The sequence below is a fragment of the Oncorhynchus nerka genome, linkage group LG9a, assembly GCF_034236695.1.
Source record: "Oncorhynchus nerka isolate Pitt River linkage group LG9a, Oner_Uvic_2.0, whole genome shotgun sequence".
In the NCBI taxonomy this organism is placed as follows: Eukaryota; Metazoa; Chordata; class Actinopteri; order Salmoniformes; family Salmonidae; genus Oncorhynchus; species Oncorhynchus nerka.
This window is the reverse complement of record NC_088404.1, coordinates 54,891,918-54,911,424: the sequence shown is the minus strand read 5'-3', so window position 1 is coordinate 54,911,424 and position 19,507 is coordinate 54,891,918. Positions and strand designations below refer to the sequence as shown.

The following is a 19,507-nucleotide window of genomic DNA, read 5'->3' as shown; positions in this document are numbered from 1 at the left end:
CAACAGCGAGTTGCAGTAATCCAGACGGGAGATGACAAGTGCCTGGATTAGGACCTGCGCTGCTTCCTGTGTGAGGCAGGGTCGTACTCTGCGGATGTTGTAGAGCATGAACCTACAAGAACGGGCCACCGCCTTGATGTTAGTTGAGAACGACAGGGTGTTGTCCAGGATCACGCCAAGGTTCTTAGCGCTCTGGGAGGAGGACACAATGGAGTTGTCAACCGTGATGGCGAGATCATGGAACGGGCAGTCCTTCCCGGGAGGAAGAGCAGCTCCGTCTTGCCGAGGTTCAGCTTGAGGTGGTGATCCGTCATCCACACTGATATGTCTGCCAGACATGCAGAGATGCGATTCGCCACCTGGTCATCAGAAGGGGGAAAGGAGAAGATTAATTGTGTGTCGTCTGCATAGCAATGATAGGAGAGACCATGTGAGGTTATGACAGAGCCAAGTGACTTGGTGTATAGCGAGAATAGGAGAGGGCCTAGAACAGAGCCCTGGGGGACGCCAGTGGTGAGAGCGCGTGGTGAGGAGACAGATTCTCGCCACGCCACCTGGTAGGAGCGACCTGTCAGGTAGGACGCAATCCAAGCGTGGGCCGCGCCGGAGATGCCCAACTCGGAGAGGGACACACTAATGACTTGTTGGAAGAGACACTTTCCTGTGTAGCACACATTCTTACAGAGAGCGGTTCTCTGCTGCTTCGACAGCCAGGTACAGTGAAGTACAAGTTTTTTGGGCAAAATGGCACACTATATAATGCACTACCCTATGGGCCCTGGTCAAAAGTAGTGCACTATGTAGGGAATATGGTGGGATTTGGGATGTACACGTTAATTCGCCGTGCTTGTTACTAACGCATTAGCGTTACTGTCATGATGTTCATGTGCATCTGGAAACAAGAATTATCATTAAGCAAACTGGTGTGAACCAGGAGAGCAGGAAACTGGAAACTAACATGACCAAAAAAAAAGAGAAAACCGTGGACTGAGAGAATAACTCAGTCAAGCACAGTACACAGACAGGCGAACAAGAAACATTGGTTTTAGCCTCACCAGCCAACTCACAGAATGGGTTGCAGTTGTAGCCTTCCCTTTTCACACTATAAACCAAACCAAACTACTGGCTCTGAACTTTTCTTTCCACATGGTCCTTTAGAGTTCCTGCAACTACGGTGGATGTGTAACCGACCCAGCCCAGTACAGGTTAGTTGGGCTCCCTAGTGTACAGAATCAGCCCTAAAAACAAGTGGAGAAATATCCCCTGTAATTCTATCCTTTGGTTTGTAAAGTAAAAATAATAGTCCCTTGAACTTGACAAATTCCAATTGAAACTGTTCTTTTGAATAGAGGCATCATAGGAATTATTCGACGCAGTGGCTTATCGCTTGTGAACATAGGGAGCACACAAACACACACTCTATACGAGGCCCCCAGAGGAGTGACTGTAAATTTAGAAAGGAAAGCGAAAGTGATAAGTCTTGGCCGTCGGACCCATCTACTCTCGGAGGCTGACATCACACAGATGTGTTGGTTATTAATATCTTATTGTTAGTGAAAGAGAGCATGAATGGGCCAGATGGCAGAGCCCTAGGAGGAACCCTTAAGAGTAGAAATGGAAAGCACACTAAACAATACGAGAACGGAAGTGGATATTTTGGCCCAAGAAGTATTGTCGGCGCACTGGCCTCTTTATGAAGCCCATTATTATTGTCGTGAAGATGATGCAGTCTGTCCGTCCGTCCGCATGCAGCCAGCCCTGTGTGTGTATAGAGAAATATAAGGATCCACAAACCGGGAGACTGGTCCGCCTTGTGTGTTGGACAGGAGAGCGGTGAAGCCCTGGCAGCTGCTGGGCGAGGTAATCGTGTCATCCCGGCGTCACAGACTGGAGAAGCTGGTTCAAACATTGGCCATTCGCCCAGATGAGGAACACAGCACTTGGCCTTGTGAGCAAGGCGCACTTCGACTGAATTGAACTCACTGTGGGAAAAGTATTAAACAACTAGAGGAAACCCATTGGCCCTAAAACATTTACGGTCAAGGCATATTCCAATGCTTCCCTCACAAACAAATACTTTTATATTTAGTGTGAGAATGGTACTGTTCCAAAAATACTTATTTTTAACAAAAAAAAATTAACAAGGAACAAAACAAGGCAGATGTGCAAAAATATTATCTTCCAAATAACACTGGGTTTAAATCTTGGACCTAGACTTGAGAAAGCTCTTAAAAAGGAAAACATTGATAGAGAGAACCCTGATTCTAATCAATGAGTTTTGGCCCTGGGTCATTCTGTTAAATATGGTACAAACCTCAGGGACCTTGTTGAAATTCTAGGATTAATAAGTAACTAGTAGGAGCCAAATGGGGTGAGGTGCCCCCTCATTTGTTACCCCCTCTTCGGATCTGGATGTTTCCTCTCCTGGCAAGAAGAGTAATTTGTCTTCAGATAGGTAATATATGTTGTCTCTTCTCTTTCTCTACTCCCCTGTATAATTAACAGAGCCCTGCTTAAGGAAATACAAATTGCCCTCTCATCAATACTCATGCATTTGCTGCCATCTAGTGGGAGAGAAGTGCAATGTTAAGGTAGGTGCATACCACCCACGAGCACTCCGGAGTGAAGTTTCCCTCAGGTACAGATCCTCCCGCTCCCCCAATCCTAACCTTAACCATTAGTGCCCATGAGGAGAATGCTAAACTTACCCAAGATGAGCATCTAGGGGCAACTTAGCACTACACCACCCACTAGCACACTGACACAAAACATTTCTGCCATAGCACCTCTTTATTAAAACAGGAATTGATGGCATGAAAGAATACAACATCACAGACTTTTGAATAAAACTAAAAGTAATGCTTATTTCAAAAGGTTTTGTTTTCCACTTCATCATTCATTTAGAGTATCTTTGTTTTCTTCTGTTTTCTTCTCCACCTCCTCCTCCTCCACCTCCTGGTCAGTGTTGGTGTCACTGTAGCTGTTGCTTTCGGAAGACTTCTCACTTTGTCCCGAGTCACTGCCCGCAAACTTCACCTTCCGCTTGGATTTCTACTTACAGAAGAAGTAAGGGGGACACGAGAACAAAGGTATGCGCGTCACTTCTTAGTTAGCCTGATGGTCCAGTCTGTTTGCACTTTTAAGTCAACCTCTCTGTGTTCCTTCATTGTCATGCCAAACATTGCATGGCATGACAATAGTTTGCTACAGCACGTACAGAATGGGACCTGGCTAGTTCTTTGCTACCAATCATTATTAGACATTCCAAAGGCTTCTAAACAGCTTCTACCCCCAAGCCATAAGACTCCTGAACATCTAGTCAAATTGCTACCCAGACCATCCACATTGCTCCCCTCTCCCCTCTCCACACCACTGCCACTCTGTCATCTATGCATAGTCACTTTAATTAACTCTGTACATACTACCTCAACTAACCGGTGCCCCCGGACATTGACTCAGTACCGGCGCACCCCCCTATATATATATATATATATATTTCTTTTTACTGCTCCTCTTTAATTACTTGTTACTTTTATCTCTTATTCTTATCCGTATTTTTTTGAAACTGCACTGTCGGTTAGGGGCTCGTAAGTAAGCATTTTCCTGTTGTTCGGCGGGTGTGACTAATAAAATTCGATTTGAAACTGCAGGACTTTCATCTCCCAGGTAGCTAGCGAGCACATTTTAGATTCCAAAAAGTGTTCCAGACTGCCACCTGAAATGCTTGTAAATGAATTGGAGTGTGTAAAAAGGTCTCTGCATAGTGCTGCTTTACCATGCAAGTCAGGTAAGAACAAATTCTTATTTTCAAGGACAGCTTAGGAACAGTGGGTTAACTTCCTTGTTCAGGGGCAGAACGACAGATTTTGACCTTGTCAGCTCGGGGATTTGACCTTGTAATCTTTCGGTTGGTTACTAGTCCAACGCTCTAACCACTAGGCTACATGCCGCCCCAGTACTATTAACCTTGAGGCTTTTTTTATATATATATATCCTTTGTATTCTTGTAAAAGGGAGGTCCATTCTCCCCTTCCTACATGCACAGACCTCCACGGACAAAGAAATACAGCCAAAATATGCTCTATAAGTATTTGACCACATGTACACTGAGTATCACAGCAGGTTGGTGGCACCTTAATTGGGGAGGACCGGCATGTGGTAATGGCTGGAGTGGAATGAGTGGAATGGTATCAAATATATCAAACACATGGTTTTCATGTTTGATGCACTCCCATTTGCTCCGTTCTAGACATTATTGTGAGCCGTCCTCCCCTCAGCAGCCGCCACTGATGAGTGTACCAAACGTTAGGAACACCTTCCCTAAAATTGAGTTGCATAATTTTTCTATTTCCTTTCTTCATTGCTCCTTTGCGTTTTCATTTTCAATGTGTGTTAGACCTGTCAATCAAACACAGTGGGCGGGTCTTTGGTAACGTGAGGTGGAAGAGGTTGTCTGTGCTTGCTGGGAACAGGGTCAGTGCTATCCGGGATCCTTAGGACGTCCCTACCCTAAACCCTAACCTTATCCCTTACCTTAATCATAACCCTTACCTAAACATTTTACATTTCAACTTCAATGGGGTAGGGATACTGGATAGCACGGACTCTGGCAATAGTCACTTTCGGTCTTAGCTGTATCGATGAGGTGTGTTTTTAGGCTGTCCCGGCAACAACGGCCAATGTCAAACCCCACAGAAGAAGAACAACAGCCAGTGTGTGCGAGGAGTTTGCAGGAGCTCAGTGGAGGGGAGCTACTAGTAGCTAGCTAATATAGCTAATTGGCTATTATATGAAGCCAGCTACCACAGATAGAACAATGAGCCAGCTATCTCACCGGATGTGTAAATGTGAAGCATCCGGTTGGCGTTTCCACTCACTACCAAATATGGTGATGAGAGGAAGCCCACTGGCCGGCAGCGGGAGGAGATGGATCAAGATGGATTTTGGCCGACATTCTGCTCATTTTTTATTAAACATTTTATCTCAAATACAGTTTTCTTTTTCCAAACTAGATTCTCTAACAAACACGTTTTGTAGACTTCACCCTTTGCCAAAGTTTCTAAAAATGGTGTGGTTTAGGAGTGCAAGGGCGAATTGAGTTACTACACAACCCCCCATCTAGCTTCAGAGTTTGTTCTGTTAGGTGACCTAAACTGGGATCTGCTTAACACCCCGGCAGTCCTACAATCTAAGCTAGATGCCCTCAATCTCACTCAAATCATCAAGGAACCCACCAGGTACAACCCTAACTCTGTAAACAAGGGCACCCTCATAGACGTCATCCTGACCAACTGGCCCTCCAAATACACCTCCGCTGTCTTCAACCAGGATCTCAGCGATCACTGCCTCATTGCCTGTATCCGCCACGGAGCCGCAGTCAAACGACCACCCCTCATCACTGTCAAACGCTCCCTAAAACACTTCTGTGAGCAGGCCTTTCTAATCGACCTGGCCCGGGTATCCTGGAAGGACATTGACCTCATCCCGTCAGTTGAGGATGCCTGGTCATTCTTTAAAAGTAACTTCCTCGCCATTTTAGATAAGCATGCTCCGTTCAAAAAATGCAGAACCAAGAACAGATACAGCCCTTGGTTCACTCCAGACCTGACTGCCCTCGACCAGCACAAAAACATCCTGTGGCGGACTGCAATAGCATCGAATAGTCCCCGTGATATGCAACTGTTCAGGGAAGTCAGGAACCAATACACGCAGTCAGTCAGGAAAGCTAAGGCCAGCTTCTTCAGGCAGAAGTTTGCATCCTGTAGCTCCAACTCCAAAAAGTTCTGGGACACTGTGAAGTCCATGGAGAACAAGAGCACCTCCTCCCAGCTGCCCACTGCACTGAGGCTAGGTAACACGGTCTCCACCGATAAATCCATGATTATCGAAAACTTCAATAAGCACTAGCTCCAACAGCTCCGCCCCCCCCGCAGCTCCTCGCCCAAGCCTCTCCAGGTTCTCCTTTACCCAAATCCAGATAGCAGATGTTCTGAAAGAGCTGCAAAACCTGGACCCGTACAAATCAGCTGGGCTTGACAATCTGGACCCTCTATTTCTGAAACTATCTGCCGCCATTGTCGCAACCCCTATTACCAGCCTGTTCAACCTCTCTTTCATATCGTCTGAGATCCCCAAGGATTGAAAGCTGCCGCAGTCATCCCCCTCTTCAAAGGGGGAGACACCCTGGACCCAAACTGTTATAGACCTATATCCATCCTGCCCTGCCTATCTAAGGTCTTCGAAAGCCAAGTCAACAAACAGGTCACTGACCATCTCGAATCCCACCGTACCTTCTCCGCTGTGCAATCTGGTTTCCGAGCCGGTCACGGGTGCACCACAGCCACACTCAAGGTACTAAACGATATCATAACCGCCATCGATAAAAGACAGTACTGTGCAGCCGTCTTCATCGACCTTGCCAAGGCTTTCGACTCTGTCAATCACCATATTCTTATCGGCAGACTCAATAGCCTCGGTTTTTCGGATGACTGCCTTGCCTGGTTCACCAATTACTTTGCAGACAGAGTTCAGTGTGTCAAATCGGAGGGCATGCTGTCCGGTCCTCTGGCAGTCTCTATGGGGGTGCCACAGGGTTCAATTCTCGGGCCGACTCTTTTCTCTGTATATATCAATGATGTTGCTCTTGCTGCGGGCGATTCCCTGATCCACCTCTACGCAGACGACACCATTCTATATACTTTCGGCCCGTCATTGGACACTGCTATCTAACCTCCAAACGAGCTTCAATGCCATACAGCACTCCTTTCGTGGCCTCCAACTGCTCTTAAACGCGAGTAAAACCAAATGCATGCTTTTCAACCGATCGCTGCCTGCACCCGCATGCCCGACTAGCATCACCACCCTGGATGGTTCCGACCTTGAATATGTGGACATCTATAAGTACCTAGGTGTCTGGCTAGACTGCAAACTCTCCTTCCAGACTCACATCAAACATCTCCAATCGAAAATCAAATCAAGAGTCGGCTTTCTATTCCGCAACAAAGCCTCCTTCACTCACGCCGCCAAGCTTACCCTAGTAAAACTGACTATCCTACCGATCCTCGACTTCGGCGATGTCATCTACAAAATGGCTTCCAACACTCTACTCAGCAAACTGGATGCAGTCTATCACAGTGCCATCCGTTTTGTTACTAAAGCACCTTATACCACCCACCACTGCGACTTGTATGCTCTAGTCGGCTGGCCCTCGCTACATATTCGTCGCCAGACCCACTGGCTCCAGGTCATCTACAAGTCCATGCTAGGTAAAGCTCCGCCTTATCTCAGTTCACTGGTCACGATGGCAACACCCATCCGTAGCACGCGCTCCAGCAGGTGTATCGCATTGATCATCCCTAAAGCCAACACCTCATTTGGCCGCCTTTCGTTCCAGTACTCTGCTGCCTGTGACTGGAACGAACTGCAAAAATCGCTGAAGTTGGAGACTTTTATCTCCCTCACCAACTTCAAACATCAGCTATCCGAGCAGCTAACCGATCGCTGCAGCTGTACATAGTCTATTGGTAAATAGCCCACCCATTTTCACCTACCTCATTCCCATACTGTTTTTATACTGTTTTTTATTTATTTACTTTTCTGCTCTTTTGCACACCAATATCTCTACCTGTACATGACCATCTGATCATTTATCACTCCAGTGTTAATCTGCAAAATTGTAATTATTCGCCTACCTCCTCATGCCTTTTGCACACATTGTATATAGACTGCCTCTTTTTTCTACTGTGTTACTGACTTGTTAATTGTTTACTCCATGTGTAACTCTGTGTTGTCTGTTCACACTGCTATGCTTTATCTTGGCCAGGTCGCAGTTGCAAATGAGAACTTGTTCTCAACTAGCCTACCTGGTTAAATAAAGGTGAAATAAAAAAATAAAAATACACACAGAGTAGGCATTCCCTAACGGAAATATGCAAATAAATGCTAGAACGTACCAATAGCATCCCTATGCTTGGCTCTGCCCACTATTATTCATATTCTCACATGAAAACGACAGGCTCTGGTCTATCTTGGGTTAGTTATAAAAATCTTTGGTTACTGTCTAACATTCGCTAGTTAGCCCACTGGCTAGCCTAGCTAACTTGCTACTGTCACAACAAGACATCGTGGAACACATTTTGTCTGATTTGAAGGCTACCAAGTTTTTTGAAAGAAAATCATTTTCTATGTTAGTTCATTTACCCCAGACCTGACAGTGTTCCTTTCAACTTGTCTATTTCGTGTTCCAGCTCTCAGGAAACTATGATGTCATTGCTGTGTATGGGCAACCCCAGCAGCTCCTCCAGCAGACACTGCCCCCTTCTGTCTTTCCAGGTGCCACTGACCAAGCTGCCCACTAGTAGATAGGTAAGGATGCTCTCCCATAGAAAGCAAGGGCTGGCTGGAGGGGCACAAAAATGGCTGAAAGATGCCTTGATACCCCTCCCCTTCTTCCAAGGGTCTGCACTCTGCTACTCCCTTTCATGGATTGAAGAGCAATGGATTTGTACAATTGGTTAGTTTAGTTCAGTGTTCCTTTTTCTTGCCTAACAGTGTGAACCTTGTCATCCCTACCTGTGCTATCCAAGACCACACTTGGATAAATTGAGTGAATGATTGATTGGTTATGGCATGCACTAAACTGGAGAATACAGTTATTGTGAACAATAAAAACAGTAGGATATGTGAATTGAATTGTGACTAGTGCACTTTTCATGAGTTGAACATTGATCATCTGTGTTTTAGGTTTCCATCCATGCTAACGTTTTTGCATAATTTGTACTCCTGTCTCCGTATATAGCTGATAGAAACCAACACGGAATATCATCCCCACTGATACTACTAATATTTCTAACTTTACTGATGAAGAATACGAGGGCAGGCTTATCCAATCTCTCTGAACTGCCTGAAGTGTTCAGTCAAAATTACAACTACCACTAGTCACAGGTTCAATAAGATGTTCTGCAAAAAACAATACAGAAATGTTATTGCTCTGCCAATCATACAGTATGTTGACTTTGTGTAGATAGTAATATGTTTGTTGAACACCAGTGATTCTAAGATTCTAAGAAAAACTATTACCTGTAGGACAATGTCTCTATCTAATAAAATACTTTGTCATGGTTAATTGTACATGCCTCTCATTTTCCAGTCGACATGGAACAACTTAATATGCAATATAGTTATACCTATGGCTTGCAAAACCATCTACGTGCCCTTGTTGTTAGTGTCCTTACTGAGATTTGAAGGTTGGACAGTTTGATCCCTGTCTTATCCAGGGGGTGTACGTGCTGCCTCACACTACAGAAACAGGAGATAGGCTCTTGCTCCTATGAGCCGTTGTGGCTTGCACAAGCAAAGGCTTGTGCAAAGCCACCCTCTTACTTACCTTGGCTTGCAGCTTGAACAATATTGAGTGAAGGAACAGCTTTACTGCTCAAGAAGATATTGTGTCAGAGTACTGAAGGGACAGAGCAGGCAGGTGGGCTTCCCATCTCTTGTGGGGATTACCGTGATGGTGCCATGACAAATGACAACCAGAAGTTTTTGTAAAGACTAATGACCAAATGGGTTCCTCTTGCTCTCGCTCACACACAGTCACTATGTCAATATATATACAGTAGCAGTGAAAAGATTGGACACACCTAATCATTTAAGGGTTTTTCTTTATTTTTACTATTTTCTACATTGCCAAGAGTGTGCAAAGCTCTCATCAAGGCAAAGGGTGGCTACTTTGAAGAATATAAAAGTTGATTTTGATTTGTTTAACACTTTTGGTTACTACATGATTCCATATGTGTTATTTCATAGTTTTGATGTCTTCACTAATATTCTACAATGTAGAATAAGGTTCTAATGTAACCAAATGTGGAAAAAGTCAAGGGGTCTGAATGGATTGAGCAGACCTTCCCACACAATTCTGAAAGCTCCATGAAATACATAACTCTACCATTCCAATGTACAATATCACTTAAAAACAGAATACCCTTCTCAAACACCTTTTCCATAAATACAGGTATTTTAGAGAAACCATCAAATTTGTTGTAATATTTGTTCTATCTTTTGTGAAATTGAAATTGTAACCAGCTCTGCATTGCTTGTTTGAAAAAGAGAGATACTTTGAACAAGGTTTCATTAATCAAAAATGAAAAATGGCAATCTGCACAGGCAAAAAAAAAGCCATTTTTAAACAAGGGATAAGCTTTTCTTAGTAATCTACTTGAGAACCATTTAGGGTTCAAATAAAACTTTTGTTTAATAAGTGAAGCTTTTAGAGAGGCGTTGAGTGCTTTTATATTTAATAATGTCAGCCCCCCCACCAGTTCATATTCATTATATACATAGGCATGCTTTATCTTGTCTGGTTTACCTTTCCAGATAAAGTGAAATATTTTTTGCTCATATGATTTGAAAAATGTATCATCAGGAGTAGGCAGCGCTATAAGTTTGTGAGTAAACTGGAGTTAATCAGTGTAATATTTCCATAAATAGACAGGTATTTGCCTCTCCATGGTTGCAGGATCTTATCTATTTTTACTTGTTTTCTATTGAAATTTATTGTGGAGCATTAATTTACTGTTTTTATTTTTGTGATATGATTACCAAGTATGTCTACTTCACTGTCAGACCATTTTTTAGGTAAACTGCAGGGTAATGTAAAAGTTGTCTTTTAAAGATCCAATACGTAATATGGTACACTTCATAGTAATTAGGTTTTAGCCCAGAGAGGCCAGAAAAGTTATCTAGGTCTTCAATGACACATTGCAGGGCTCTAGCTTGTGGACTTAACATAAAACTTGAGTCATCGGCATAAACGGACAACATTGTTTTCAAGCCTTGCATTTCTAATCCTCTAATATTGTTATTTGATCTGATTTTAACAGCTAGCATTTTGTTGGCCGTAAAAAAATATATGGTGACAGCGGACACCCTTGTTTAATTCTTCTTGACAGTTCAAAACTCTCTGAGAAGTAGTCGCTATTTACAATTTTACACCTGGGGATGATATACATTTACTTCTACCCATTGAATAAGAGAAAATCCAGGCAATATAAAATCCAGTCTTACTTAATCAAAGGCCTTTTTAAAATCCACTATGAATACCAGGCCTGGCTTCATAGATGTTTCATGTTCTATTATTTCTAGTAGTTGTCATATATAATCTCTAATGTATCGCCCAAGTAAAAAAAAACTGTCTGATCAGGATGAACAATACCTGGCAAAACCTTTTGAAGTGCTATGCACTAAGTGTAAGAAGCCTCCAGATTTTTAGATGGATCTTTGTATTTTCCATCTGGGTATTGCTTTAAAAGTAGTGAATTCAGGCCTTCCTACTGAGTACCTGACAGACTACCATGTGTATATAGGAGTAGTTAAAACAAGCTGTATATCAAAAAAGGCTTGATATACTTCTACCGGTATGCCATCAAGCCCTGGGTTTTTTCCAGACTGAAAGGATTTAATAGCCTCAAAAAGTTATTCCTCCCGTTGAATTGTAAAATAATATATAAAAAATATTTGGAAATAATTCCTTACAGTAATCTTTCATTCAGATGGTGAGGAGGAGACAGAAAATAAAACATCTGCTTAAAATATTTGGCTTCTTCTTTTAAAATATAATATTGAGAATCATCAATGACTCCGTCTATTGTTACGAGTTTCTGCAAATTATTTTGGTAGCGCTCCTTTGTTGAAGATTCAGGAAGAATTTGTTCCATCCAGTTTGCTTTATTTTTGTCTTAGATAACATTTTATTATTTTTTAATAAGTTCCTCCAGGTCTTTTTTTTCCCTCTCTTGTTTTGTACCTCTGTAGTACTGTTTTACTGGTATCTACCTGTACTGTTAGTTCCTGTATTTCCCTTGGTAGTCTTGTCTCTTTAGACGAAAAACGCTTTTTCTTTACTGATGAATACTGCATTGAATGACCTGTGAAGGTACATTTAAAGGTATCCCAAACAATAAGGGGTTTGCTGAACCTATAATATACTGGGAAAATTAAGTTATTCATTATTTTGTCTGAGTTAAGAACAAATTGTCCTCCAGTAGACTTTGATTACATTTCCAATGTCTCTGTCCAAGTTGACATTCTGTAAGAGTTTTGTGAAGGTTAATTAGATGATGGTCCGATCTCATTCTGTCTCCTATCAATATTTGTTTAACCTTTGATGCTAGAGAGAAAGAGACAAGAAAGTAGTAAAGACAACTGGATTGATTAAGTCTCCTCCATCTATGTCTCACTAGGTCAGGGTTTTTTAGTCTCCAAATATCTGCTATTTCTAACGTGTCCATAATATTTGTGATCTTAAGGGCACGAGGATGATAGTTTGTAGAATGATTTCCTTTACGGTCTATTGAGGTACTTAGTACTGTGTTGTAGTCTCCCACCATAATGATTTGATCAGTTGTTGCCTGTAAGTTTAATAGATTGTAATAAATATCTTCAAAAAAGTGTGCATCATCTTGATTTGGACCATATAGATTGAGTCATATGTTTTTCATCCACTTTCATATTTAAAAGGGTCCAACTTCCTTGCGGATCATTCCTTACTGTTTGCACATTCGGATCGACATTTTTGTTAATTAGTATCATTACACCTTTTGAGATCCTTTTTCCATGACAGATAATTATTTCACCGCCCCATTTCCTTTTTCCACGCAACTTCATCTAAAGATGTAGATTGTTTCCTGTCAACAGTCAGGGTTGGGTAGGTTACTTTCTAAATGTAATCCGTTAGTTACTAGTTATCTGTCCAAAATTGTAATCAGTAACGTAACTTTTGTATTACCAAAACTCAGCAACGTAATCTGATTACATTCTGTTACTTTTAGATTACTTTCCCCTTAAGAAGAAGACAAAAATGCATGTTACCAATTGAACAACATCTATTGCAGGATAAATCAACGTTAAAGTTTACATAGCTGGCCATATACAGTATGGATGTTACATTTTACTTTATGGGTTGGTTATGTAGGCTTCTTCTAACCCACCGCTTTCTACTACATATAATAATACGATTAAATTATATCTTAACATTTAAACCCGAGGTCTATCAGAATTCCAGTCATTCCAATAAATGTTATACACCTTGGTCTTCAAGAATAGGATTTGGAAATATGGAAGTACAGATTATCCAAATTGTTTTACCTGAGCATGACCCCAAAACTAAGGACTTATTAGCCAGCCCGACTCGGTTGTTTATGATTTTGTTGTCATGGAGGACTGGTTGGGCTCATTGATTCGAGTTGAAAAACAAATGCTGTGTTCATGGAATGGCATGATTTGAGCACTGCTGAAAAGTGCTATTTACGTGTGAAAAAGGAAAGCCATATGGTGCATTTGCTATAGGCCTATTGCTTACCTTATGTTGGTGACACTTTGATATCTTGATAATATGCAGCTGTGTAAAGGGCAAATCCACAGATGAAACAATAACAAAACGGTCGGCCAGCCTCTGTTTTGGTAAAATGCTGAGGGATGGGCCTGGAAAAATGTGACCACTCTCAGAATACTAGACAGAACTGTGGATGCAATTATTGTTTTAACCATGGAATGAGGCTATACAGTGTTTGTTTACGTTTACAATGTTTACAAACATTGGAGTAAAACAAGCTTATATTTTGGGTTCTCAGAGGGTGATAGTTGAACTAAGCTCATGAAACATTTATAAGTTATTCTAGAATCAATGGCTATATATTATATATATATACACATATATACAATGGGTTCTGATATCTTCCCATTGCTTGTTGTAAACATATACTGTGTAGACAAAGACGTACAAAAGATGGACAAACAAGAAACATATTGAATGTATAACAAGGTCTAGACAATAGAGGGGGAGAGAGAGAGGAGAGCGATCAAGTGTGTATGTGTGTGCGCGTCCGTGTGTGTAAGCGAGTGTGTAATTGAGTGTGTGTGTGCGTGTATCAACTTCAGACTGTTCAGATATTTTACAATCCCCATGTTTTCTTCCGTAACCTGGTGTCCCTGTAGAATTTAGTATAACTATGGTGTTATGGAGCTGTCTGGGAAAAAAACTGTCCTTCTATAAAGAGTTTGTCCACAACGCTTACCCCTCTCCCTCGGTTGCTTCTGTACAGGATACAGTCTCTTGCAACGTTCGTTTATCTCCCGGGGAAATTGGTAATTGAGACTGAATTTTGGCCCTTTATGTTCCCTTCCCCTATTTTGGGGATGATAGGTTGGGGACCCTTGGTCTTGTCTCTCTGAGCTCCAAGCCTGTGCACTCGTTGGGAAACCACCTTTTTTACAGTCTCTAGAGGAACTTTCAAGGTGGACTGCATGAACTCTCTCAAATGCGCCCTTTGCATTTGTCAAAATCCAAGAAAAATCTAATAAAACCACGCATGATTTGGGTTTGTATGTCTGGTAGCGAATCTGTCATCCCCCTGTTTTCCCTGAGTAGACAATCCATATTGGATTCGAGGGTTTTTACCTTGGCTGTGAGTGACTTATCTCCTAGGAGTGCGAGAATTTCACTGTGACTAAACTCCAAGTTCCCCCTCAGCCCTGCTACCTCCTCACACAACGTTTCAAGTGTTGCATGGATTCCAGCAACAGCACTAGCCTCTACTTCAATGGTAAGTTAATTGTCCGTGTCTGTAGATTTATCTCTTATTTTTTTTGGTCGGTTGGAGTTCTCTTGTGAGGTAGCTGGCTCTATCCTCAATGGAGTATGTTGTTCCTCCATAGCATAAGGCTGCTGGTACTCGTCGATTTCCTTCAGGATCTTGTTGGTATCCAGGTTGGCTCAGGACTTCAAGCAGTTGTTGAAACCTTTTTTGTTGCTGCTCATCTAGAGAATTTGGCAGTAAGTCCAACAGGCTCACAAACACAGACCACATGTAACCACGCCAGCCCAGGACCTCCACATCCGACTTATTCACGTGCAGGATCGTCTGAGACCAGCCACCCGGACAGCTAATGAAACTGTTGGTTTGTACAACAGAAGAAATTCTGCACAAACGGTCAGAAACAGTCATAGGGAAGCTCATCTGCGTGCGTGTTGTCCTCGTCAGGGTCTAGACCTGACTGCAGTTCAGAGTCGTAACCAACTTCAGTAGGCAAATGCTCACCTTCGATGGCCACTGTCACGCTGGAGAAGTGTGCTCTTCATGGATGAATCCCGGTTTCAACTGTATCCACGCCACCTACATTTTTTAAAGGTATCTGTGATCAACAGCTGCATATCTGTATTCCAAGTCATGTAAAATCCATAGATTAGGGCCTAAAGAATTTATTTCACCGGACTGATTTCCTTATATGAACTGTAAGTCCGATTTTTTTTTGAAATTGTTGCATGTGGAGCTTACATTTTTGTTCAGTGTATTTATATTATTTGTTATACCAGAATATTTTTTGTAGGTTTTGTCCATCTACCCATCTCTTAAAATGAGTTGACTTGCCTCTCACCATAGCCAGCTTGCTAATGTATCTAACCTAGCTAGCTACATATACTAGCCATCATTGCTAGTAGCTTGCAGCAAGCACAATGCCTGATCTGTCTCCCTGTGTCTCCTCCCTCAAACTCCTTACTCACCGGCTGTCCTAGCCAGCATAGCAAAGATTATTCAGTATATAAAGAGTTATTCAGTATATAGTACAGCTTCGCCTCTTCCTCTCCTATCCAGAAATACTGTACTTCAAGAAATGAACCGGTATTTCTGTCTGAGCATAGCTAGCAAGCCCAGTCAACCTCTTACGCCTCACGTTACCAAAGCCCTGCCCACCGTGTTTGAATGACAGGTCCAAATGCAAAGGTGCAATAAGGAAACTAAATAGCAAATTAATCATTGCGATTGATACAGTATCAGTCCAACATTTGGACACACTCATTCAAGGGTTTTTTCTTTATTTTTACAACTATGAAATGACACGTGGAATCATGTAGGAACCAAAAAAGTGTTAAACTTATTTGAGATTCTTCAAAGTAGCCACCCTTTGCCTTGATGACAGCTTTGCACACTCTTGGCATTCTCCTAACTAGCTTTATGAGGTAGACCTGGAATGCATTTCAATTAACAGGTGTGCCTTATTAAAATAACATTTTGGTATTTCTTTCCTTCTTAATGCATTTGAGCCAATCAGTTGTGTTGTGACAAGGTATGAGTCCTATACAGAAAATAGCCCTATTTGGTAAAAGACCAAGTCTATATTATGGCAAGAACAGCTCAAATAAGCAAAGAGAAACAGTCCACAATTACTATTAGACATGAAGGACAGAAATTCTGAAAATGTCAAGAACTGAAAGTTTCTTCAAGAGCAGTCGCAAAATCCATCAAGCGCTATGATGAAACTGGCTCTGCCACAGGAAAGGAAGACCCAGAGTTACCTGTGCTACAGAGGAGTTAACTGCATCTCTGATTTCAGCCCAAATAAATGCACATCACAACATAAACTGTTCAGAGGTATAAGGGCACAAGGCGAGACCCAGATGCAGACACAGGAGGCAGATGGTTTGAGTCTCTGATGTTTATTATAATCCAAGGGGTAGGCAAGAGAATGGCCGTGGACAGGCAAAAGATCAAAACCAGGTCAGAGTCCAGGAGGTACAGAGTGGCAGGCAGGCTCAAGGTTAGGCAGGCGGGTTCAGAGTCCAGACAGGCAAGGGTCACAACTGGGAGCACTAGCAAAACAGAGTGAAGGAAAAGCAGGCAAACGGGGAAAAACACACTGGTTGACTTGACAAACAAGATGAACTGGCAACAGACAAGCGGGGAACACAGGAACAAGTACCCAGGGACTAATGAGGAAAACAAGTGACACCTGGAGGTGGGTGGAGACAATCACAAAGAGCGGTGAAACAGATCAGGGCGTGACAAGAGGAGACTGTATGAATCAGGCCTTCATGGGCAAAATAAACTTTCCAAGTCAAACCATGTTATAACCACTACACACAGCCTACATCGTTGTCCCCATACTAGCTAAAGTAACGTCCTAGTCAACATAGCTAATAGAACTAATGCCTGCATCAATCATGCAGTAACGTTACAGTGTTCAGTCAGTAAGCAGTTACACCGGCGCAATGGCAACAAATTAATTAAACCAAAAGCTTACCTTGACTTGGAAGAGTTCCCGTGTTGTGTTGGATTGTCATAGCCATCTAGCTAACATAGCATCCCTTTGTTTGAGCCGGGTGTTTGAGTAGGCTAAACTAGCCAGCTGCATTTGCTAGGTAAGTAAGTGTAACTCTCTCTCTCTCTTGCTTCTCCTTCATTTCTGAAGAAATGAATTTGTTGAAAACTGTTCAACTATTGTCTTTCTCTCTCTTTGAGTCAATTACTCACCACATTTTATGCACTGCAGTGCTAGCTAGCTGTAGATTATGTTAATTATATTAATTAATTCTCTGATCCTTTAATTGGGTGGACAACATATCTGTTCATGCTGCAAAAGCTCTGATAGGTTGGAGAACGTCCTCCGGAAGTTGTCATAATTACTGTGTAAGTCTATGGAAGGGGTTGACAACCGAGGAGCCTCCTAGGTTTTGTATTGAAGTCAATGTACCAAGAGGAGGACGGAAGCTAGCTGTTCTCCGGCTACACCATGATGCTACCTTATAGAGTGCTGTTGAGGCTTCTGTAGACCTTCATTGCAAAACAGTGTGTTTAATCAATTATTTGGTGAAATGTGAATATATTTAGTATAATTTTATCTAAAAAGGATAACTTTTTAAATGTTTTAAAATAGTTATTTTTATGAAGTTCGCTGAGGAGGATGGTCCTCCCCTTCCTCCTCTGAGGAGCCTCCACTGCTACAGACCTGGGTTCATTCCCGGGCTGTGTCACAACCAGCCATGGCCGGGAGTCCCATAGGACGGGGCACCGTTGGCCCAGCGTCGTTTCCTTGGCTCATCGGGCTCTAGCGACTCGTTGTGGCAGGCCGGGTGCCTGTGGGCTGACCCTGGGCGACAGCTGAAATAGTGTAAATAGTTTCTGAAAAAAGTGTGGCCAGCTCAAATGCTGATTGTTAAATCATTCGAAACTGGCCTAAATACGCTTTCTAAATAAGCGTTCTAATCACATGGGTGTGATCGTACGCTTCAGGGACCACTGTAGAACAATCACACCCATGAGATGGTACATGTGAAAGTGTTGAGGCTTTACTGAAGACTCATCTCTTCAGTAGGTCCTATGATTGAGTGTAGTCTGGCCCAGGGGTGCGAAGGTGAAAGACAAGGCACTGGCGCGATGAACCGCCATTGCTGTCTCTGCCTGGCCGGCTCCCCTCTCTCCACTGGGATTCTCTCCCTTTAACCCTATTGCTGAGTCCCTGGCTTACTAGTACTCTTCCATGCCGACCCTAGGAGGGTTGTGTCACTTGAGTGGGTTGAATCACTGACGTGATCTTCATGTCCTGTTTTGCACCACTTCGGGTTTGTGCAGTGGAGAAGATCTTTGTGGGCTATACTCAGTCTTGTCTCAAGGTAGTAAGTTGGTGGTCTGTTGAAATCCCACTAGTGGTGTGGGGGCTGTGCTTTGGCAAAGTGGGTGGGGTAATATCCTGCCTGGTTGTCCCTGTCCGGGGGTATCATTGGATGGGGCCACAGTGCCTCCTGACCCAGGGGAATAGGGTCAGTCCGTTATACTTAGTGTAATTATCCTGTCTTATCTAGTGTCCCTTGTGAATTTAACCATTTTACACATACCGACAAACAGGTGTGATCGCTCAATAGTGGTCGCTGTTGCGTACAATCAAAAGGTGTGATTAGAACGCTTATTTAGAACATACATTTTCGATTGACCCAACAATCAGCCTTTGAGCTGGCCACACTTGTTTTTTGACAGAAAACTTTTGCACAAACAGAGTCCTTACAAAGTTATGTTCAGAAGGTGAGCAGCTTATTTTTGGATGCAATGTTCAGACATTCACAGAAGTAGCTACAGCCATAACACAATCATCCAAACCAGAAAATGTAGGCTACATTTGTCCTAGCGCTAACTGAGGCAAGATTGACATAACACAAGCGGTCATATTTCTATGACTCTCAGCTGACAGCAACCACAATATGAATTAGCTAACAGCAATTACTATTTATAATTCATCACATTACAGGTGAGCTCACTGTTGATCGAAATAATGACGTAAAACACTTACGTAATCTGACGATGGGTAGTTTGTTCGTGCCGGAATGTTTATTTTTTTCGCATCAACCAAAGATAATAAGAAGAGACAAGATGAGTTTGGTCTATTTACAGTATGCATGTTGAAGTGGGTGTGTCTTCTACGATCATCCACTTCCCTTCATTCACTTCCAGATGTTCACGCAAAAGATGAGTGAACCATTCCTTCACCTCATTACAATATCTTCGGTTGACAGACTTGACACCCAGAATGCATTGTATAATGTCAACAAACATGGCGCCACACAAAGCCGGCAAATAGCTTAGCTCATTATCATCAGTCTAACCTTCAAAAAAGTATTTTACACACATCCTAGGTGTCCATTACAATTGATGCAAATAATCGGAATGCATTATTTGTCACA

The 19,507-nt window shown here is 42.5% G+C and overlaps 1 protein-coding gene across 1 annotated transcript in view; it reads right to left on the bottom strand.

Annotated features, from left to right (window-relative positions):
• Positions 1-2,777: 2,777 nt before the first annotated feature.
• si:ch211-284k5.2 (sperm axonemal maintenance protein CFAP97D1) overlaps positions 2,778-19,507 on the bottom strand; it is a 29,565-nt gene continuing 12,835 nt past the window's right edge. Inside the window, exon 5 of the mRNA XM_029668997.2 lies at positions 2,778-3,051. Coding sequence (XP_029524857.1) covers positions 2,893-3,051 — 159 coding nt within the window. The 3' untranslated portion in view covers positions 2,778-2,892. The remainder of the gene's footprint in view (positions 3,052-19,507) is intronic.